Here is a 24,976-nt window from a genome sequence, read left to right on the forward strand (position 1 = left end):
TAATGAAATCACAGGTGAAACATATAATATATGAACTTCTCCCAGTTGTACTACACAAATCATAAATTTACAACCCAGATTGTGCAATCATTTTCCTGCAGTCTCCATCTCAAGGTTCTATGATCAGTTTTATGAAAAGATCAGAAACCCCATGAATAGAGACAAATTTACATCTTAAAGCACATATTCAAACCAAAAACGTACTTCGTTAATTTGACATCACATCCATGTCACCATATCTATTTTCTGGAAGCACCACTCCTGAGAAGACAAAATTGCTCACTGCACCAAAGACGCTTGCTATCTTCATTACTACCATTTGAGAATCGGTGTTTGTTGGCAGAACAGACACAGGAAGAGTAGGCATACACGTAGGATGGAATTCCTTCTTATTGAAGGTTGGAGCATACAGCACGAGAACTGCCTGACAAAAAATGAATCTGCAAGAAAACCGGGGGGTTAATAACTTTTTTTTTTTTATAAGTAAGAAAAGTTTTATTAGAAGGGGGGTTAATAATTAAAAGAAAAAAAAAAAAAAAAAATTGAGCATTTTCGATACACATGCAGAGATGCAAGAATGCAAACTTGCAAATGCATGCTCGCAACAAGAAACTCATCACTCAAATAATTGAATATATTGCTAAATCCCTAAACTTTTTTTTTTGATAAGTGCTAAATCCCTAAACTTAAAACACTTCTGAGTTAAGACAAAGTAACATGAATTGTCAACCATCTACATCTAGGGTTCTAGACAAAATACAAGGAGCCATAACCAATTCATAACACTTCTGAGTTAAGACAAAGTAACATGAATTGTCAACCAGCTACATCTAGGGTTCTACACTAAATACAAGGGGCCATAACCAATTCATATACGTAATAAGGGTAAATTATACAGCAGCATTTGCTCTTTGTTACAGGAAATGACAAAATTACCCTTGTTAGTTATTGTCAAACACCATCTTAATGACATGCCCTAGGGAGGAAGTGCATCAATAGGCCCAAGGTGTGGGTACTAACTGTAAAGGGTTGTGGAAGGCGACAGTGCGGCCCTCGTTTCTCGTTCATTCCCCCCCCCCTCTCTCTCTTTCTGATCAGAAGCAGTCTTCCCCAACACCACCCTTGCCGTGCACCACAACGGAAACTGTCCAACCCGAGACCCCAACCCAAACCAAAACCACAATCCACCAACAAATGAAAACCCTTCAACCCAGAAGCGCCAAGCTCCTCATCACCACCCATACCTACAACTGCCTAGAGCCCCAGCCACACCACCCATGGCCGGAAACCCATTTACACAAAAGCCCAACACTACAACACACGGGTACCCACATAGAAAAAACCACAAAACCTCACCGAACCATGCCTAAACAACCCACCACCATTGGAGCACCAATACCCAACTCCTTAGTGCCAAAAATACCCAAACATTACACACCCACAACTCAAGCCACTGCATTGCAAGATCGGTGCCCTTACTCAAGACGTCAAACCCAGCCAACAATGAGGCAGTCAGACCTCAAAAAACACAAACCCAGCACAAAAACATGAGGAATCAAAGAAAAATTGAATGTATAGGTATTTCACTGGTGTGCCATTGGTGGATACTTCCAAATACAAGATCTAGCCAATCGAGATATATATTTGTATTCTGATATAGCATTGATGCCACTTTGCGGGTGCGCACGTTTTTTTGTTGTTTCGGTCATGTTTATGTTGGGCAGCAATGTTGTGTTTATTTAGATGTTTTGGGCCCTCGACTTCCAAACTAGTCAGGAAATGATGGATTGGATCCAAACATGGTCAGAGAATTCTACCTTCGAGACTCTAGAAGACAAGGTGACATCTTCTAGAGCTGTGGCGACAAGTTGGCCAAGTAGTTAAGTCTATCATTGTTGGGTTTGTGTATGAAGCAGTGCAGTTTGCTTGAAATTGAGAGCCTTGGAGACTCGACTTAGGAAGTTAAAGGGACAAGGCTCTTTGCTTTGATTTTACTAAATCGATTTTAGGTTTGATTTTGCCTCACTCATAGAGTGGAGATGACGACCCAACCCCTTTTGCAGGTTTTGAGAATTTGATTAATGATTTGGATGAGGGAAATTGAAGGCTGAGCATGCTGGTTTTGGTGTTTGGCTGGTGATTGTAATGTCTTGGGCAAATTGCTTTTGGGTGATGCTGGTGGTGTAATCGCCGATGGTGTGTGTTTTGGGAGTGTTTGGTCAATAGTTCCAATTGACACGTGTAGTGCATGTGTTATGCTTTCCATCCAATTTAATGCTTGGTTTTTATTGACAAAAAGAGAACATTCACATAAATTTCCATAATCAGGGGGTCAGTTGTGGAATTTAAAACTCAGAAGGGGATTGCAAATGGCTAAAAGGTTGGGCCAGACCGGGGTTTTTGGGTGGGGGGTGGAAGCATCTGAGTATCATAAAAAATCAAAAACAAAAAAAAGGATTAAAGAATTCATCATCATAAAAAAATTAAAAAATATGTACCATGAATAACTATATCTGAATTCAGTGTTTCATTAAAACAAGCATCATTTTAAGTTCACAAGTACAATTAGTATTTTCAATTCTCATTATTTCAACTCTGTTCTCACTAAGCATTTTACTAATTTACAAGCACATAGCATGTACCAAGTTTTAAATCAACAATAGTCCCAAAAGCTTAAATCGATAGGAAATGGTAAATTAAATCATCAATTGTCCCAAAAGTAACTAGGCCTCAAGGCACTGGCCACATTGGTGCCGATGGGGTCGACATGGCCCAAACCTAACGGCATTGACATTGCCAATATCATTAGCCCCACCTTACAACATCTAGCCCTGTGATGCCTCGGACCGCACCACAAGGTCGCAGGGGGAGCCAATCCACGACGTTGTAGAGTGCCCTAAGGCGTCGCACGCTCTAGGGGGCTGCATCAACATGGTATAACGCCTTTCTTGCTCCCCCCCCCCCCCCCGGCCGCTTTCCCTCCCCCTCTTTTTGTGTATTTTTTTCTTGGGGCATAATTAAAATTACACATGGTTTCTATTAAAAAAGTTGTGGAATAAGGCCATAAGAATCTGATTGGAGGTATTAAAGAGTTGGAGGGTGTAGAGGAGTCTCGGGGGCTGATGGAGGAGGAGCAGGTACGGAAGTCTGACATGATCATGGAAATGGAAAAACACTCATGTTCGAGGAGGTTAATTGGAGGCAAAAATCTCGGGCTTTGTGGCTGAAGGAAGGGGACAATAACACTAAATTTTTTTTCATAGGGTGGCAAATTCGCATCGGAGGTACAACCATGTGGGAGCTCTGAGGATTAATGGGGCTTTGTCTACAGATCCGGTGGAGATTAAGGAGCACATTGTCAATTATTATGACACTTTGTACACCGAGCAGAGTTCGTGGAGGCCTAGGGTGGACGGGATTTCTTTCTCATCCATTGATACGGATGAGTGCCTCTGGTTGGAACGTGCATTTGAGGAGCAGGAGGTATGGGAGGTGGTGCGGGAGATGAACGGGGATAAGGCTCCGGGCCCAGATGGTTTCTCTATGGCTTTTTTTCAAAAATGTTGGGCTGTTCTCAAACAAGATATTATGGCGGTTTTCTCAGAGTTTCATAATAGCTACCAGTTCGAGAGGAGTTTGAATGCAACTTTCGTATCCCTTATCCCTAAGAAGGTAGATGCGGAGGAGATTAAGGACTTTAGGCCTATCAGCTTGGTGGGAGGGGTCTACAAAATGATTTCTAATGTCCTTGCTAGCAAGCTCAAATCAGTGTTGGGGAAATTGATTTCGAACATCCATCCTCTCTCAGTTTCTATCTTTTCAGCCTATTGTCTGGTCCTGTTATTCACTTTCGATTCGGCGATGTAGATTATTGGGCTTTGGTCGTCTTAGTCCTGGGGGTGTCGATGATGGATAAGGCTTTTTTGGTGGAGTCGAAGGCTTTCTCCTTTTCGGTTTTGGATGGGGCGTCGACGCTGAGGGTGGAGGAGAAGAGGAAAAATTTTCTGGGTGTGATCTTGTTGAATGTCCAGAGCGCCGATTGGCTTGCGTCGACTTTGGAAATGCTGTTGGGTATCCAGGCAGAGCAAGTTTTTGTGAAGTCATTTAGAGAAGGTTCGAAGGTTTTAATTGCTAGGAGAGGTGGGAATAAAGCTGGGCGCTATTTAGAGGCGACTATGTTCGGGTTGGGCGGTCGGAAAGGATCCATTGTCATCCCCGAGGGCCGTGGAGGGTGGGGATGGATTAAATTTTCAGAGGAGTTGAGAAAGGTTGTCGCTTCTGTCTCAGGTTCGGTGAGTGGCAGACTCGACTCTTCTACTACACCGGAGAAGAAGGCTTTGGAGGAAGATCAACCGACTATGGGCTTGGCTCCAAAGTGGACGGGGCATTCTTTTGTGGAGGTTGTGAGGGCAGATTCATCCTCCGTTGCAAAGAAGATGCCTTTAGTGGGTGATGGTCAGTCCGGGTTAAGGGATTCGTGGGCGTCTCCTTGCGAATTCGATTTTTCTCCGGCGGTGCGGCATGCAGAGGAGATTCCGAGATTGGCGGTGGATTGCTTCTCTTTGGAGGCCCACCGATTTGTTTTGTCGGGTAAAGACCAAACAGCAGCTCCGCAGGGTAAGGGTTCTCATTTGAAATTTGAATCTTCGAAATTGCGGACGTGGCGAAAGTTGGGGTCCGGTTTTTATTTGGCTTTGGGCCGGGCTGTGGGGAGAGTTCTGAGCCGTTTTACCGGGTCAGGGAATTTTCGAAAACCTGTGGGTTTTCGAGTGACCCGAATCAAGCGGAAACCTAATGTCTCCTGCTCGCCGACAACCTCGCCGGAGACGTTAACTGAGAAGTCCTCTGGGTTGGATCTGTATCGGAATCTTCCTGGGGGTGTGGAGGTGTCAACGGTGGGAGAGAAAGTGGGCGTGAGTCCAGCGTCTTCGGCTGATCCTAGGCCGGAGTCCTTATCGGCGACTGTTACAAGGACAGATTCTAGATCGGTGATTCTTTTCGGGGGTGAGACGAGCAGATCCCAGGTGTATTCGGAGGTTTCTAGTTCGAGGGTGTTTCCAGCCACTATTTGGTTCGGTTTCCCTCCTGCTCCGGCGCCGGAGTTGGGTTTTCCGGTGGGTTCTACTTCTAATTCATTCAAGTCTAGGCCTTTGGGGAAGATTCAGTTTCCTAATCACTCTTTTGCCGCTCCGTCTCTCGCTGGTGCAACTCTTTTAGGAGAGAAGCTGCGTTCTCCCCTCCCTGTGATGGCCTCTAAGCCATTCCAGTGCTACTACAGAAGGGCGAAAATATTGAGGGAAAGGCATTCTGTAAAGTGGGATGAGGGGCTTCTTTCTGACTCTTTGCAAGCTATGAAGATGTCAGTCGGTTTCGTTGATAAGAGGGCCTCAGGTCAAGTGCCGCCAGCGGAGAAGGCGGTTAAAAATCCTGCTATAAAGAAGGCAACGACGTCAGTGAGTCAGGGCCTTTTTAGGAAGGGGTTTCTTAATCTTCCCCCGATTTCAGTCTCAACGGTGGTGCCTCAGGAGGTTAACTATGACGGGGTGGTAGTTCCTTATTCTCCTGCGAGTGGTTGCTCCCAAACTCGGAATTGGCCAGTTGGCGTGGATCATAATGGGGAGATTGTAGTATGGGAGGGAGATGAAGATGATTATTCGGAAGTTTTGCCTTTAGATTGGGCGTTGGATGGGGATTTTGGGGAGGGGGCTTTGGCTGTTCGGGACGCCTTGGAAGAGGAGTTCCAGGTTTTTGCGCGCCAGAAGTCTAAAGGAAAAAGGGAACTTCTTAATTTGCAGAGTTCCATCAACTACGGTGACGCGAAATATCCCTCTAGGCGTAGGAATGCCGGTCGGAGGATTTGTCAGGGTTCGAACATGGGGTCGGACTTGGTTTCGGTGCCGGATCCCGTTCTTGTCACCGATTCTTCTCATTTCCCTCTCCCGGGTTCTTCTTTGGCTTCCTCAGAGGCTGGTCGGAAACATTCTGTTCTTGAGGACTTAGGGAGTGAGTCAGAGAATTCTGCCGTGGGTCCACAAGTTTCCATTGAGATGGGCTCGCCGGTAGGGAGGATTCTTCCTCCCTCCTCCCTGGATGATCCCACCTCCAAGCCGTTATTTCAGGACAAGTGTCAAGGAAGGAAGACAAAGCCGGTGATGGGTCAAGGAAAACAACTCCAGCCTTTAACTCCTATGGAGTTGTCTATGGCATGCTCTATGTATTTCGGGGATAAGGGGGATAGATCTTTGGCTTTCCTCTCTGCCCTTGATGAGGAACATAGGCGATGGGATATGATTGAAGATTGTGAGATTTAGGGGCTTAGGGGATTAGGGGCTTAGGGTTGGGTGGTTTTTGTGGTTTGTTCCTTGTCGGGTCGGTTGTGAGGCTGTTGCTTCTTGTATACTCCGTGTGTACTAGGGGCGCCTTACGCTGTTTTTAATAAAATTACAATTACTTATCAAAAAAAAAATTGATTTCGAACTCTCAGAATGCCTTCAATGGTGGTCGGCAAATCCTGGACTCAGTTCTTATTGCCAATGAATGCCTGGATAGCCAGTTGCGGTCGGGGGAGGCGAGGTTATTATGCAAGTTGGATTTGGAGAAAGCATATAATCACGTGAACTGGGATTTTTTACTTTACATGCTTCAAAGGTGTGGGTTTGGGGAGAGGTGGAGGAAATGGATTAATTTTTGTGTTTCTTCTGTAAAATTTTCTATTTTGGTTAATGGTGCGCCGACAGGTTTCTTCCAGAGCTCAAGGGGGATTAGACAAGGTGATCCTCTTTCTCCTTTACTGTTTGTGGTGGTTATGGAAGCACTAAGTAGGATGTTGAATGAGGCTATGCTCCAAGGCTTGTTGTCTGGTTTCTCAGTGGGTATCAGGGAGAATGAAGCGTTAGTGGTGAATCATTTGTTGTTTGCTGATGATACATTAATTTTCTGTGGGGCACAGGCTGAACATGTTCGAAATTTGAGGTGTACCTTCTTATGCTTCGAAGCGGTGTCAGGGTTGAGGATTAATCTTGGCAAATCCGAATTGGTCCCAATTGGTGAGGTGGATGAGGTGGAGTCTTTGGCTCATATTCTAGGTTGTAGAATTGGGTCTTTACCGACGACATATTTGGGTCTGCCGCTAGGGGCGTCGTTTAAATCTCTTTCTATCTGGAATGGGGTTATTGAGAAGGTACAGCGAAGGTTGGCTAGTTGGAAAAAGATCTATCTATCCAAGGGTGGCAGGGTGACGTTGATTCATAGTACACTGTCCAGCATTCCTACTTATTTTTTATCCTTGTTTCCCATTCCTGTAAGTATAGCCAAGAAATTGGAGCGGCTTCAAAGGGAGTTTCTATGGAGTGGTTTGGGGGATGAGACTAAATTTCATTTAGTCAATTGGAATCGGGTTTGTTCTCCAATCAAGGTAGGTGGATTGGGAGTTGGTAATATTATTAAGTTTAATCAAGCCTTTTTGGGGAAGTGGACATGGAGGTTTTCTCAGGAACGTGATGCTTTTTGGAGATTGGTGATTGAGGTGAAGTATGGGAGTGTGAGGGGAGGATGGAGTTCTTTACCGGCGACGGGGTCTTATGGTGTGAGTGTTTGAAAGTTTATCCGAAGGGGGTGGGATAATTTAGCCAAGTACTTGCGTTTTGAGGTGGGCGAGGGGTCTCATATTCGCTTTTGGCATGATTTATGGTGTGGGAACAGGCCGCTCAAGCTTTGCTATCCAGTTTTGTACTCTATTGCTTGTTTTCCGGATGCTTGGGTGGTGGATAATTTGTCTGTGGTAGGAGGTGTGGCTCAATGGAATGTTCCCTTTACGCGCTATGCTCAAGATTGGGAGGTGGAGATGGTGATATCCTTCTATGAACATTTATACTCTATTCGGATTCGGCATGGAGAGGTTGATAGGGTGGTTTGGAATCTTTCTAAGAAGAGGAATTTTGAAGTGAAGACTTTTTATAAAGCATTAGTTGGTCACGAGGCGGCTTATTTCCCTTGGAAGGGAATATGGCGTGTTCGAGCTCCAAAGCGGGTGGCTTTTTTTGTTTGGACAGCAGCTTTAAGAAAGATTTTAACTCATGATAATTTACGTAGGCGTGGTATTGTAGTGGTAGAGTGGTGTGTTATGTGTAAGAAGCATGGGGAATCCGTTGATCACATCCTTCTTCATTGTGCCGTGGCGCGGGTCGTTTGTAGTTATTTTTATAGATTGTTTGGGGTGGAGTGGGTTATGCCTAGTAGTGTTTTGGATTTAATGAGTGGTTGGGGCACCTTGCTAGGTCGTGGTTTTGTTATCCGTAGTTGGAAACAGGTTCCTTTATGTGTTTTGTGGGGTTTGTGGTGTGAGAGAAATTTTAGGCTTTTTGAGGATGTGGAGGTTACAGTTGGGGCTATTTGTAGAAATGTGCTTAATATGTTATATCCGTGGGTGTCGGCCCATAGCCCGGGTCGTATGTCGTTTGCTGATTTCTTACTTTCATGTTCGTTTATTTCCTCTTACTAGGGGATCTTTTGTATACTTCATGTGTACTAGGGTTGCGCCCCTTTGCGCTTTTTTATGAATTATTACTTATCAAAAAAAAAAAGAATCTGATTGGAAATTGGAGGAAACATAGAAATTTGATCGCTAAAATTGAAAATCTAGAGAGCCATCTGAAAACAAGTCAATGCATGGAATAATAATTTGATATTTCCCCAAAAGGGTATTATATCTTCTACTATGTTGTTTGAGAAATTATTAAGAAATATGAGCTCTTTGTCATGATAACCTTGTACCCATAGTATTTGATCCGTGACCTTGGTGATTTTCAATTTGTGACTTGCATTTTTGCAACACCTATTTAATGTTTGTGTGACATTAGTGATTTCTGGTCTATGTGACATTAGATATGGTGACGGCTATTTGATGTATATATGACATGGGCAATTAGTTGTTTGTGAGACCTTGTGTCTTGTCAGAGAGAAAAGGACAAGTGTCCCTATTCTTGAAGGAAGTGAGGTGTCCCTGTTAGATGTCCATATGAGGCGTCCTAAAACTAGAACATTGTATTTACTCCTATAAATACTGGTGTATGAATGAAAGGCAGGTGAATGTTTTTGGTGAAATACACAAATCTTAACATGGTATTAGAACCTAGGAATTCCTAAAAAGAAAAAGAAAGGTGTATCCCCTCCCCTGTTTTGCCATTTTTTCCTCATTCATCTCAATTTCCCATGTTTGCAACAGTGAAGGTCGAGGTCGATGGTGGCCTCATGTCGCCGCCATTGACTTCATCAATATGGTGTTCGGCAGCAGTAAGTGATGGACCAAAGATTATTAATATATATATACATATGCGGCGTTTGAGTGTAGCCGATGGTTTTCTTGTGTTTGTGGTGTTGAGTGTGCGGACTTATTCAGTAGTTTTCTGTGGTCTATGGTGTCATTTGTGGTGATTGGTGACATCTACAGGAATGGCCAGTGGTTTTGTTATGGTTGCGGTGGTGGCCGATTGTCGTGATTGTTGTGCTGGTCCGTTGACACTGTTGAAGTCATCGATGGTGTCTATTCAAGTTCATGCGGTTGTTGTTGGTGTTGTATGGTTGCCGATAAGGAATCTCCGGTGTGTTTCAAAGACGAAAATGGGTGTTTGGTTCCAGACATATGTAAACCCTATCAAGGATAAGGATATCCTCAGTTTGGGTTAATTCCTTTCACAAAATACATTATCCCAATTTTATCTTTAGGCCAACCCATACCAAAAATTTCTTCAACAGGGTCAAGCCCTAGCCCAATAAAAAAATCGAATCGGATCAACCCGGATTTGAGTTGACCTAGTTGATATTGGCGTTTTGGCCAGCATTTGTGTTTTCCGACGAATCTCACTGGTGTTGGTGTTTCCCAACAAGTATTCGACCAATGCTAGTGATTCCCAACGAGTTTTGGACCGACATTGATGTTCCTGGTGAGTTTTCAACCAGCGTTGGTGTTTCCCAATGAGTATCCGAGCGGCGTTGATGTTCCCTGCAAGTTTTTGATTGGTGTTGGTGTTATGTGATGAGTATTCAACCGGCATTGGTGTTCCGACGAATTTTCAACCAGTTTTTGAGTTTTCCAATGTGATTCAACCGGATTTATTCCTTTCGATGAGATTTCAGTGGTTTCCAACGACGCTTTGGTCGGTTCAAAGTTTTCTTGCAATGTTTCGGCCAGTTACCAACACTATTTCAACCGCGCCCACCAAATCTGTTCCTTTTTGGCCGGTTTTAGTTGTGTTTCGGCCTATACAAGTATGTTTCAGCCGGTTCAGACATGCTTTTCTACCGGTTCAGCTTGGTTTTTAGCCTATTTGGTGATGTTTCGGCTGGTTCAGTTTGGTTTTCAGCCAGTTTGGTGACAATTCGGCTGGTTTATATTTTTTTGTTCGGTTTGGTGATAGTTTAGCCAGTTCTGACGGTTTTCAGCTAGTTCAATTAATTTTTACCATTTTTGTGGTTTTACGGCTGGTTTCGTGGTGATTTTGACCGGTTCTTCACATTTTTCCACCAATTTGATGGTATTTCAGCCTACAAATGAGTGCTTACAAAGCTTTTGTGTCAATAAGAGTTCATTTATTTGTCTTTGTGATGGAGGGGATCCACTCTCTCTTATTGTATAAAGCTGCCTCGGGATTGAAGGTTAACTTGGCTAAGTTTGAATTAATTACTGTAGGGAACATTGACCTAGTAGGAAGTTTGGCCGAAATTCTAGGGTGTGGGGTGTCCTCTCTACCGGTTAAGTATCTTGGTCTCCCGTTGGGAGCTTCCAATAAGGCAAAGCATATTTGGAATGGTGTTACTGAAAAGATAGAACATCGGTTGGCAAGTTGAAAAATGTTGTATCTGTCCAAGGATGGCAGGGTAACCCTTATCAAGAGCACCCTCGCTAATTTCCCACATATTACATGTCCCTTTTCCCTCTCCCGATGAGTGTTGCTAATCGCATCAAGAAGCTACAACGTGACTTTTTATGGGGCAGGCTAGGTGAATAGTTCAAATTTCACTTGGTGAGTTGGTCCAAGGTTTGTTCTCCAATTTCTGAGGGAGGTTTGGGTATCAGAAATCTGATATTGTTCAATCGTGCTATGTTAGGTAAATAGTTGTGGCGCTATGGTATTAAGAGAGACGCTTGGTGGAGAGTTGCGATGGATTCAAAATATGGCAACTTATGGGGTGAGTGGTGCTCTCTTGAGCCTGCAGGAGCCTTTGGGGTGGGGTTGTGGAAGAATATTAGAAAATGTTGGAAGTCCTTCTCAAGCTTTACTAGACTTGTGGTGGGGGATGGGACTAGGATTAAATTTTGGCATGATCTTTGGTGTGGGGATACAGTTATGAAGGTTGCTTTTCTAGTTCTATTTGGTATTGCTCGGACGAAGGACACCTCTGTTGCGGCTAATGTAGAGCTCTTAGGCAGTTCTAATCAATGGAACGTGAGCTTTACTAAAGAAGCGCATGATTGAAAGGTGGGTGTCTTTGCTTCCTTTCTACAAGTCTTCCATTCAATTACAATGAGAAGAGGTAGTGAAAATAAGCTCTGGTGAGTCTCCTCCAAAAGAGGTCTATTTAAGGTTAAGTTGTTATTCTGCTCTTTAGCTTGCTCTGAAGGTAGTCGCTTCCCTTGGAAGAGCATGTGGCAGACCTAGGCTCCTTCGAGGGTGGCCTTTTCCGCTTGGTCGACGGCTTTAGGCAAAATCCTTACTTTCGATAATCTGGACGTTATTGTCATGGACAGATGTTGCATGTGTAAGAGAGATAGGGAGTCCATGGACCATCTTCTTGTTCATTGTGCCGTGGCTTCTACTTTGTGAAATATTCTCTTTAGCCGCTTTTGAGGTGTCTTGGGTTATGCCTAGACGGGTTTTCGACTTGTTTGTGTGTTGGTGGTCCTTTGGAAGGCCAAGAAGTGTTCCGGTATGGAAAATGATGCCCACTTGCCTATTTTAAACTCTTTGGAGGGAGAGGAACAATAGGAGCTTTAAGGATTTGGAGAGGTCCTTGGAGGATATTCTATCATCTTTCTTCCATACTTCGTATCTTTAAACTGTGGCCTTTGTGTCCCCTCTGTCGATTAGTTATGATGAGTTTCATGTTCGTTTTTCTCTTTCTAGTTAGTTGTTTCCTTTTGTACTCAGTATACTTTTTTTTTATAAGTCTCTCGGTATACTTAGAGGCTGCTTACGCTTTTAATAAGATTGGTTTATTACTTATCAAAAAAATAAATAAAAGAGTTCAGGCACCTTACGCTTTTAATAAGATTGGTTTATTAAAAAAAAAAAAAAAAAAGAGAGTTCATTTGTTATAAGCTCAACTTATATGATATATAAGCTCCAACTTGCAAGGGAGTGTTAGAGAGAAAAGGACAAGTGTCCCTATTCTAGACGGTAGTGAGGTTTCCTAGTGTGATGTGTCTTTAATCTAGAACATTGTATTTACTCCTATAAATACTAGTGTATGACTGAAATGTGGGTGAATGTTTTTGGTGAAATACACAAATTTAAACACGTCAATACGAAACTCATTTGATATCTACGTGAAGCATTAGCCTATATGATATCTTGTCATTTGGCCTTGGGATAAAATTTCTTTTTTATATTTTGGTTTGGAAGCTTAATCAAAATATAATTTCTTTTTCTTTTTTTTTTAATAAGTAATTTTTTGTCCTCAGGAGAGGGGAAAGTGGAGGTTCGAACTAGTGACATTTGCTTAATGAGGCATGATTTCTAGCCGATTGAGATATCCCTTACAAACACGTTATAGTTTGTAATATGTCAATTTAATGTTGAATGGTTTCAATTGTTTATGTTATGCATTTGTATCATAAAAATTATGGGTTAGTTTGGTAAAGTTTTAAGAAGTGTTTTGGATTTCGGTTTTGAACAAGAGGCCAACAATGGCGGGGTGGTAGGTCCTTCCTCCCCTCCGAGTGGTGGCTGTTTCTCCCAATCTCGGAATTGGCCGGTTGGTTTTGATCATAACGGGGAGATTGTGGTGTGGGAGGAGGAAGAAGATGATTATTGGAATGGATTGCCTTTAGATTGGGCGATGGACGGGGATTTTGGGGAGGAGGCTTTAGCTATTCGGGATGTCATGGAAGAGGAATTCCAGTTTTTTGCGCGCCAGAAGACTAAAGGAAAAAGGGAACTTCTAAATTTGCAGAGTTCCATCAATTATGGCGACACGAACTATCCCTCTAGGCGTAGGAAAGGCAAGGCACACTTGTTGTAGGTTTGTTATGCCTTGTCGGGTTGTGGGGAGTCTTGTTCTTAGTTGGGTTCTTTTGTAGCTTGTCTTTTGTTTTTTTTTTTTGTGTTCTGGGGCCTTGGGGTTGCGGGTTTTTGCGGGTTAGCGTTGGTTTTTCCTGTGTATACTCCATGTGTACTTAGGGGCTACTTATACTTTCTTTAATAAAGTTCATCTTATCAAAAAATAAAAAATAAAATTGTTTTGGTGGAGGTCACTTTTGAAAAAGTGTTGCATGAGGGTTCCACAAAAGAAAATTTGTTTGGTGAAGTTTTGTCTATTGAAGGATGAGATTTGAAGTTATTTTGCTACTGGGAGAACACATCTTATGCGATATCCTAAATGATGAAGGGGTGCTATGTTAAGTACCACGTCGGGTGAATTGATTGTAAAAGCGTCAAAAGGGCATCTGCTAAGTCTCACATTAATTATGTATTTAGTGGAACTAGGTTATATAATTGATTCAATGGAATTTCAATAGTGACAAGTCCTTTTGAGGTACAACTCCGATGTGACTAACACTTCCATGGATCATGACCGATGGTATCATAATGTGAAGTGACATTGGGACATTATAGCAAAATGCAAACCTTGATGAGAACATCATGGATTTGAGTGCAGGAGATTGTGATATCCTAGATGGTGAAGGTATTCTCTTAAATCTCACATTGGGTAGTTAGATTATGAAGGCAATGTATGGCACGTGCTAAGTCCCATTTTGGTTGTCTAGCAAGTAAAAAACTAGGCCTTATGAGCGATTACATAGAGTTTTGACTGTATAGTACATGGAGCTCTTATTTATATTAATTTTTTTGGTATATAGTGTAGATGCGACTAGCATTTCCCTACATCGTGACATCTTATAAAGGACTTGATATTTATTATATTTTAATTTTATTTGAAATTATGGTATATATTTATTTAGGAGCATGTTAGACATCCATCTCCATACAATCTAGTTTCAAATCCACCATATAAGATGGGTAGGAGATGGGTAGGGGATGGATTTGTATCATTTTCTATTTATTTAAGGATGGATTATTTATAGTTGTGATTATAATCATGGGTATTAATAGAACTCTGACTTGTTTTGACAGAAAATTCAACAAGGTAATTGTGGTGCATATTATATATGAATTATCTACCTTAATAGGCGAATTATTCGTACATATTTTTCTTTTTCTTTTTTGATAAGACTGGTTTGCTTCTGCTGGAGCAGGTTCACTCGGAGCTTTGAGATTCTCACTCATATTTTCTTTAAAAGTGATGTTTACAGCATGCGTCATGGCTATTTGGGAATTAAGGCATGACAATGAAGCTTTCTATATTGTGCAGCCCTAAAAATTAGAACTTTGGGGACGAACTTTATGAAAGCCTAGAAAATACCTTAATAGAAGTCGTCTTAGGAAAGGATCACTTAGAGTCTGTGCCCAAACAGGATTTAGCATGTCTGATGTTGCCAAAGTCAATCCCCAGTCAGACAGTGATAAGGAAAGCAGTTTCTCAGCCTTGTTAAATGTATCCTGAAACATTTTTTTTCTCTATAACTAAATATCAACAAAAACAACCAAGCATAAAGAGAGACAAGGTTGGCCATTACACACCATCTCAATATCAGAACCTGAAAGACCAAGCAGCAGACAGAAAGCCTGCAATGGAGCAGTGAGAAAAATGGTGAATAGGCTTCCACATGGGGAATCAGCAGAAGCAATGGGAGATGAAGAGCTTGGAGATAGAAGCATAGCAACTGGCTCTCCTTTTTCTGCTCCGACTATAGCCTGCACATAATTGTGACCATGATGATTACAGTTCATGAGTTTAGAAATTAATTGAAGGTGCTTGGCAAATGCTCTAAATATCTTATCTGAACAAAGTATCTGTAAATCCAATTGTTCTAAAACTCAATCATGGTCTTTAAAATCTTATGTATCACGTTAGTCCCTTCACTAAAATTGCCTAATTTTTACCTATTAATGATCAATATTCACCATGAATCAGGTCTTGAAGAAGGCTCAAGTAGACTATACGCTGAACTTTAATCTCATTGTAGCATTGATCCCTCTCATACAGCAGAGAAGTTCTCGTTTCTAATAGTCAGAGGGAACAAACACATGCAGGCAAAATTTATTTGTATTCATATATAACTTCAAATCCAAAATTCAACACAACTTAAATTAATTCTCCCTCTTCAAATAAAATATCCCACTTTCATATCAAGGATCAGGCCTCAAAAACAGATTTGTATGATAATGGTCAAATACTATCTATATAGCTTGAGGGCCATGAATAATTAGCTAATGACATCAGTCATATAAGAATGGAGTTTTTATGATCGTTAGTGAAGTTCAATGTGGTAATTTCTAAAACCATTTTTACTTCCTGTGTACGTAGGGGCGCCTTACGCTTTCTTTTCAATAAAATCTACTTATCAAAAAAAATATATATATTCTAAAACCATTTTTAGCTATAGTTACTGACAAATTTAATGGAATTTTAACTTCATTAAACTATTGTACTTAGGCAGAAGGTAGACGCCAAGTCATTGGCCATAAAGTATTTCACTTGCTCCCAATGCAGCACAACTGAAAGTTTACAGCCAGGCAAAGAAAAGCTGATAACGATCCAATCCCAAATGGAACTATTACATTAGTTCTATTTAAAGATGCATCTGTATCATGCCATATCTCTGTGTTTGTGTGTGTCTGGTAAGAAATTTTTAATATTAAAACATAAAGGAAAAGACAAACCATGAAGTTTCAGAAGCATAAATTTTATTTTTTATTTTTTTCTTGGAACAATCAGGAGCATAAATTTAATTTTTTAAAAAAATTTAAAAAATTTTAAAAATTTTAAAATTTTAAAATTTTTTTTTTAAAAAAAAAAAAAAAAAAAAAAGGCACAGTGGGTGGCGGGGGACCTTGTTGAAAATGCATCCTAAGAGTACCCATATTATGCTTAGCAAATGCTCTCCTCATAACAAAACTTTTCTTAGCTGTTGGCTTTTTAAGTGTAAGATAATGGTTGGAGTATTGCATAAACTGGGGGGAAAAAATGTTTTATAAAATACTTCTTTTTCCAAAATAACCTCAATTTCTATCCCCCAACAATCTGTCTGATAGCACCTCTTTCTTCTGATCATAAATTTGGCAACAGGGTTTTTTTTTTTTTAATAAGTAACAGAATCTCATTGAAAAGCACATAGGGGCACAACCCTAGTACACAGAAAGTATACAAAAAAAACCCCTTATTCAGGGAAAAAGGTATAGTTCAAAAAATCTGTAAAACTAGAAGAAGAAAAAAGAAAAAAAGAAATAAGAAACAGAAACTATTATGTGTTACTATCCATATGTAAATCGAATTAAATATAATATTTTTCAGCTCCACTGCCTAAGTCTCTCTATCTTCAAAGCTATGTGTATTTTGTTCTTTTCATATACACCACATTAAACATAAAGGAGCCAATCTCTAAACTTCCAACATTTTATGACCCCCATCTTGACCTCTCCAACTCACCAACAACTCTCTCACCCTTCTAAGCATAACCATAACAGCACCAACCAACTTAAAAGGCGAGCTCCATAAATCTCTTGCTGCTTCACAATGAAGAAGAAGATGATCGATGGATCCTCCACTCTTCTTGCACATGTAACACCAATCCACCACAATGACGTTCCGCTTCTTCAAATTATCCAACGTCAATATTTTTCCTAATGCCATTGACCACACAAAGAATGCCACTCTCAAATGACCCTTTACTCGCCAAATACTATTCCAAGGAAACAAGGAACCTATAGGTATGGTTAACACATGATAATATGACTTCAATTCAAAACTTGTACCTTTTGGAAGGGATCCAACAAATACTATCGACATGTGCTTGCCTTACTTTGAAAAAATACAACATCTCAAAGAAAGAGGATACCAACTCCACCTCCCAATCCTATACAGGTCTAGTAAAAATAGATTCCACTGAATATTTTCATTTGGGAACCGCATATGATCCGCCACTCACGCATCCTTATAACGTGCGATACAAAACAAATCTGGATAAGATATCTTCAATGGCTGTTCTAACAAATTTTAAAAAAGTTCCCCACCCTCCTCATATATTTCCACACTCCCACCACAAATGGCCCATTCCACATCTCTTGCCCACCTAGAAATATCCCTTCCTCATCCCCACTGAAGGTTTCAAATGAACTCCCCATCCCTGCCCCATTTCATACTCAAAAACCTGACCCTGCCCTGTCCCCATTCATCCCATTCTCTCCAATGAATCATACGATCAAACCCATATAACACCAACACCTCATTCTCTCTCGTGAATCTTCAAAAACTACCCCACCACATCAACGGGCTTCAGGTCCTCCAAACATGCCACACATCCAAATGGGGCTAGCCAATACGAAGGAAATAAGAAAGAAGTTTGCAACTGAAACAAAACCCAATCAAACCAAAACACAATCAAAGGCAAAGGTTTAACAACCACTCAAATCCACCAAAAATATCATCAATGACAAAATACCCAACTGAAGATCACAAAACCAATAAATCCATCCATCAAATCTCTTCATTCCAGCACCAGGCACACCCAACCCTCCATCGAAACCACACAAATACCATCAATAAACAAATTAATCTCAAACATAAAACAATGAGAAGAAAGAAAAGGTATAATTTCAAAAAATATCAAACATGAAACAACAAGATATAGAGGCAATTTAAGTCGCTGTGCTGGCTTGAAGGTGGTTTCATGGCCAATACAATTGACAGCAGTGAGGAAAGTGGAAGGGGCCGAAGGGTTAAAGAGTTGGGTATATGACAAGGGCATTTTTGTCAATATACCCGATACAGGTCAGGGCAACTAGAGCCCATCCCCACCCCAAACATGAGGTGGGTTTTAGAAGAAGCTCATCCGCTCCCAATCCCCTTAATTGGGTGGGAGAAACCCATGCTACTCATGACAGGTCCAATGGGGCAAATTAAACTGCCATCCCTACTCTTTATATCAACAATGTAAAACCTTCACAATAAATAATTATCACTTTGCAATTGGAATATACATGTAATACTCATGAGTCCAAAAACTAAGAATATGAGGCTTGCCTTGAATGCTTCGCTGTTGTCACTGTCAATAACCAAAAAAAGTGGTCTTCTTGTAAAGGGAACAAAGTCACAGGGGTAAAGGCAGTTTAATCCTAGAAAAAAGTTATTTAAAGTTAGAAAAATAGTTCAATAGTCACAGAAAATCAGCGTCAAAATACTTTGGACAAAATACAATTTCATTGTTTGAAGCTTTCACATATCAATTACATGGTAGAGCAAGGTTTCAATTTTACCATCCTACCCTATGTTTAATGGTACAATGCTATTTGATTCATGTCATCATAGCTTTTCAAAATTATTTTGTTGTCACTGGAACCATTAATAACATAATCTAGACATGACCAACCATCACAGTCTAGCCACCTCATGAACAATTGAGGCCACCACCTATCAAGTTCTCCCTAATCTGCACATTAATATTATTCAGAATTCAGAACAACACTACAGAGAAATCAATTTGAAAATTTATGTCACAAAATCACATTTGGGAGGACATTAAATGTTATCATCGAGAGAAGTAATGATATAAGATAACACAGGATCTATACAAGACAAAACAAAAAAAGGAAACTAGCTTCTAAAGTTTTAAAGAAAATCTAAAATATCAATTGAAGATGTAAAAGCAAGGCAACCAGTCACCCCACCCAATGGAACAATGACCTTATGAACAAGAACTTCAAACCAATCATTGAAGTTTCATGATCCTCAAAAGTATGTGCTTTCCTCTCTCTCCATAAACACCACATAATACTCAGTCGGACTGCCTTACAAGTCAAACTATTTCCGTGCCTGTTGAAAAATCACATTCCGACTCACAAACAATTCAATCACCATCCTAGGCATAACCCACATAACCCCAAAAAAAGAAGATACTAGGGACAATAAATCTTTAACAAACAAACAATAAGGAGAAAAAGATTAACCAATGCTCCACTACTACACATACAACACCACTCCATGATCATCCTTTTTCCACTAAAGCTTCAGGTGGACCTAAAATGACTTCTCCTTTTGTTTATGCACTAATTCAATTTGATTTAAACTTTCCAGCCAGGGGAGGGGGCGAAGTCATTTAGTCCATAATGTTCGGCTCGTGCCATGAAGATGCAAAAACACTACAATATGAAGCTATGGTTAGTATAGTTTATATTTTAAAGTTTCACTACAAGGAAGAGATATATTGGGGCTTGTAACCGATCAAGGCACAAATCCTCAAGGTTTCAAGAAAATAACTCAATGGAATTTAGGAAACAGGCAGCTCTAGTGTCTCAATAACTAGGAGAAACAGGCTTTAAGAAAGAGCTAGCGGGACATAAAAAATTAAAAAAATAAATAAATAGTTAAAGGATTGCATAGAACTAAGGCTTGTTTGTCAATTAAATGAAAGAAGGAACTACTACTCTATATGCAAATGATAATCCTTCTTCTTCTTTTTTTTATGAATAATAATTTTATTGAAAGAAAAGGGCAAAGCCCTCGTACCAAAAAGTATAGAAAAAAAACAATCACCCTAAAGGCCTCTTCGATCTAAAAAATTAACAAGATCTAAAAGATTTGATGAGGAGAAGTTAGGAACATAAACTACATACCAATCCAAAAGAGATCTCCAAAAAAAAAAAAAGATTTCTTTTATAAGTAATAAAAGGGAGGGGGACTCTAAAGATAGCACATTGGACTTGCACTCCTCAAAGAGACGCTGATCCTTTTCTCTCCATATGCTCCACATTAAGAAAAACAAGAATCAATTTCCCAATAGCCTCTTTGGGATGTCACCGTCCTTGGGTCTTCCAAAAATGAAGCAACTCTAGAAAATGATAAGATTGTTAAAATAGGGAAAGACCCCGCGTCTTATTTAAGCAAAGTTTGGCCGGCTAAACAAATTTCTAAAATACTCAAAGGTAGTGGTCTATTTATAGATAAGGAAAAAGACACAGAAAACTAATCTAGGAACAATTTTTTATATTTAACATGAACAATCCTCACCCTCAAAGATACTCTCATTCTTTTTTTCTTTTAAAGACAGCAAAAATAACTAAGTAGACTGCCTTCTAAATTAGTTTACTTAATACTTTCGCTTTTTCCACCTTTAATCCATGAAATGTCTCATGCAAATCTATGCATGGAAGTTTCATGGCATTACAAAATATCACTTACAATAGGAAATACGTAAAATTTTAAAAAATAAAAAAGAAAAGAACTGCTAGAAATATCATAAGTTACACAACCCATAGACTTCACCAAAAAGAGGGTTCTATGAAAAACGGGAAAAGAGGAGAATGCATCACAGTCAATGGTATGAGATTGAGAGTTCATCAGAGATGTTCTCAGAAAGTACCTCCACTTCCACGAGTTCCAAATTGTAAGCAGCCAGAGTAGTACATACAATCACCTTGACTTTGCGAAGAAGAAGGGTTCAAGCCATCACATGGGGGGCTGATTGGTGAAGCAGAGGTCGCATCAGAGTAAACACTATGCGACTGAAAGTTCCAGGCAGCGTTGCTTTTTGTGTCGATACAAGTTCCGGCACCTGATGGAGATGAAATAGAAAGTCCACCTCTTCCTGAAGAAATTTCAATGACATGAGATGCATGAACAAATCACAGGCTCACACTCCGAATAAACAGAAAAGTCGAAACCAGGAGTTGTAACAAATATAATTTTGTAACCTGAAGCTGACAAATATACTAAGATAACTCCATCAGGGGAAAGCTCCTCACAAATTGTGGCCAGAACCTGCCCAGATAAAGCACAATCACATGCAAACACTCAAAGAGCACAAAACATAAGCTTGGCAGAGCTCCTATCTAACATTTTTTGTTTTTTTGATAAGTAAACAGAAATATTATAGAAAGCATAAGGCACTCCTAAAGTACAATGGAAGTATACAAAAGGACCACCAAACAAAAAGCAAAAAAGCAGGCAAAACCCACCAAAGACACCAGCAAACAAAAACCCCACAGGCTGCTCCATCACCCTAAACACCCATATAAAAAGAACCCACAAAACAAAAAGACACCCACAAGAAACCTCCCAAACAAACCTCTCACGGCCAGGAGAGATCAAACCCAATACACCCCAAAACCCCAGGGCAACCAGCCTTACAGAAACACAGCCAAGGAAAAAACCCTTCTGACGACACCCCCAACTGCACCTTGCCTATACATGGCATGAACTTAATGGGTCTCAGGCAGTTGGTCTGAACCACGAGACTGAATCAAAACTGGCCCACCGAAGACAAACCAGACGACACTGCCGGACCAGACCCATCGGCCGTGCATGACGATGCGGGAACACCGGGTTGGCCACACGTATCCTATCTAACATTCTTTATCATTGTGCTAGATTTGGAACTTTATAGTGCATACTTACTGCAATGAAATGTGTCACAGATGGACGATATAAGATGGCTTTCCGCGGGTTCGGTGGCAAAGCAGGATCAGTGATATCCTGGGAGTAGTTCATACGACTAGGCGCTGGGGCTCCATTCTGGCCAATTCTTGCACCACTTAACTGGTAAAATGAGCCACTGGGTTCCCACTCCAGACACTGAAGCATCCTGAAAGTGTCAAGAGTAAGCTCTGAAAACTTGACCTGTTGAAGAAAGTCCAACAAAGACGAGAAAAGGAAAAATCAGATAACATGGCTTGGTATGCTCTATAGAGCAATATCAGGTAATATTGAATCACTTAATTTTCCAAACTATATATTAAGGATTTCTTTAGTGGTGAAAAGCAGAAAAGAAAAACCTTTATGCCAGACCTCATTATGATGGTAGCTGCTCAATATCACATCGCGTAATCTTAAGTTTCTCCTTGCAACAGATGGAAGAACATGCGGTAATGAATCAGGTTGAGGGTCCAATAAAAGACTATATCGCAAGGGCCTAATATTCATAAAAGCTACATCAGCTTTCAAAAATCTAACTATTTCCTGAACCACCAGCTTCCATTCTTTAAAGTCAGTTTCCTGGAAACAAAATGATGCGAAGATACTGTCAAAACAAGCAAACAAATGTAAAAAGAATTCATGTTGCCATCAGTGGAAAATTAAAACAAGCAAACACGCAAACAAATGTCCAAAGAATCTAACTATAATACATTTAAAATGAGTGGCTCCAGGCTTCCATTGTATTCTTACAGCATTTGCAGACATGAATTCATCATCTAGATTGGGACCACTAAAGAAATTGAAAATCAACACCAAACCTAATGGTATAGGATCTGTTACAGTACCATTCGACAACGCTGTCTTTTCTGTTCTTGAATGTTCATGATTATGGCCCTTATTTCCTAGAATGATCCCATTCTCCACCATGAATTTGCAATAATAGTGAATTTGAAAAACCAAAATCAGAACAAAGAGCTTTTAAGAATTCCAACTTCCATGCCACATTTACGATGATACCACTTCAGTGCTTTACTATCACTCAAAAAGATAACTGCCTCATTGTCAAATATTCAAATTTCCATTGTCAAGCATGAATTTAGTAATTTACCACAAAAAAAAAAAAAAAGTATGCATATAACACAACGAGGCACTTCAATTTTCTTGAGCATTCAACACAAACCTCAAAAAAAAGTGTCAACAAAGCAATAAGGCTCAAAACCACCAAAACATGTATGCAAATGAAAGTTAACAAGTTAAAACACCTGGAATGTCCTCTTGCACTCATCAACCAGTGTTTTTAGCTGGTTAACCAAGTGGTGAACCATTTCTCGCCGGTTCAATACTAAACACACCATGAGAAACCTAGCAAGAAACCTCAACTGTTTGTTCGCAAGATTGACATCCTGAAACAATCCCTCCTTGAAATACTCTCGAGTCAATATTGCTTCATAGAATACATATGACTCTGACAAATAACTCGCCTCGCTTGTTCGCATATACTGCCCAAAATAAAGTTGCGCAATCCGAGACGCAATCTCACCAATTTCCCATCTCTTGAGACCTGCTTCCACCAGCTTCTGCCGATTCTCCTGTTGGAACTTCCACAACTGTGTGTACACCTTGAATACCTTATAAAAATATGTATCATACCTAACACAAAGCCACAAGAAGATAAACAAGTACTTTCTCAATCACAAATGGCGTGTTTCTACAAAATGATGAAATGTTTTTCCATCTGATTGCAGCTCAAGACATTGTTCACTCACTGTAGGTGGACGTCTCACACTACTTTAACACAATGTCTATCTGCAGAGTTTGGGACAGTAAAAACGTTTATCTTGTACAAATTTATAGTATACCGCTTTCTGCATTCCATATTCTAAAACATTACCGTGTTAAGGATAGACTTAACAACAAAAATCCCCACTGGACTAAGCCCATTGTAACATTAAAGCAGTATAGTCTTCTGAAACACACTACTAATATTTTACTCAAATTCGTATTAGTTTGAGATGATTAGGCGAGCAGAAATATAGCATATTTATATATAATTGCAATGACTTTGATCTAGATATTGAAGAATTACTTGGGTAATAATTTCGTAAAAAATTTGAGGTTTCGTTAGCGTCGGAGAAATCTATTACCCTATCCTATCAATGGTATGTAAACATCCCTATCCCCATCATTTAACAGCCAGCTGCGCTGATAACAATTGCATACACTTATACGATCGAATTGAGAGAAAATGCGGCTTCTGTTTGGCTACGGAGAAAAGGAGAAAAGAAGGAACCTGTTGCGTTGGTAATAGGGCAAGTCCCTGATCTTAGAGAACTTCTTGTCGGCCTTGTCCACCAGAGACCAATACACCTCGCTCACCGGAATAACGTTGCTGTTACTGCTATTACTGTTGTTGTTAGTATTCTGCTGCGACATTTTTGAAGCTCCTCTGAAATTCTTCTTTTATATAGATATGTATATATGTTGTTCACATCCTGTGATCCTCTCGGTCAATGTCGATCTCGTTTTTGTACCGTAGTATAGGAGGAGGAGGAGGAAGAAGAAGAAAAAGAGCAGGAAGTTAACCGGATAATTCCCGGTGGATTCGGTTCTCTGTTTTCTTTTTCTTTTCTTTTTTCTTTTTCTTTTTTTTTTAATAGATGGTTCTCTATGTTCTTATTACCCGAATATATAAGTGTTTTTAAAGCTCGATTGTCACCGGAAACAAAAACAAAAACAAAAAAAATGGAAAATACAATTAACCCTCCAAAATTTAACTACTTTTTTAATTATGACTTTAATTTTTAAAATTTTGCAATATGACTCAACAAAGTTTTCAAAATTTTCAATTCTCAATGTAATCCATCCGTTAGTGATTTCCAATGTTCTATCTTCTTTAAGCGAAAATGGCTCCCGTGCGTTGCACATGTATTTTTTTGTACAAAAATTTCAAAATTACCCCTTATATACGTGTTAATTCTCAAAATGCTATTGTTTAAACAAAAATCCAAAAAAAAAAAAAAAAAAAAAAGGGAAACTTCCCAAAAAAGTACCCAACTATAGCGCTTTTTCACTTAAAGATACCAATGTAGCAAAACGTTCAATCGAGTGTATGAAGTTATCAAAACCGTTCAATGTAGGGTATTCTGTCACCCTCCGTTCTAAATCGATGACGGAGGCCAAAACACGTGCGTTTCACGTGATATTTTAGCCTCAAACTACCACTTTTGCC

At 40.1% G+C, this 24,976-nt stretch overlaps 1 protein-coding gene across 1 annotated transcript; it reads right to left on the reverse strand.

Moving 5' to 3' along the window:
• Positions 1-24,391, reverse strand: LOC133862392 (uncharacterized). Its single transcript, XM_062298187.1, has 10 exons — positions 24,038-24,391; positions 23,010-23,397; positions 22,120-22,326; positions 21,730-21,951; positions 21,027-21,093; positions 20,696-20,920; positions 18,361-18,452; positions 14,859-15,032; positions 14,641-14,777; positions 1-440 (listed from the first exon to the last, which is right to left on the reverse strand). The coding sequence occupies exons 1-10, from the start codon at positions 24,178-24,180 to the stop codon at positions 209-211; spliced, it is 1,887 nt and encodes a 628-aa protein (XP_062154171.1). The 5' UTR covers positions 24,181-24,391; the 3' UTR covers positions 1-208.
• Between the last annotated feature and the right edge of the window lie 585 nt (positions 24,392-24,976).

This window comes from Alnus glutinosa, chromosome 3 (assembly GCF_958979055.1).
Source record: "Alnus glutinosa chromosome 3, dhAlnGlut1.1, whole genome shotgun sequence".
In the NCBI taxonomy this organism is placed as follows: Eukaryota; Viridiplantae; Streptophyta; class Magnoliopsida; order Fagales; family Betulaceae; genus Alnus; species Alnus glutinosa.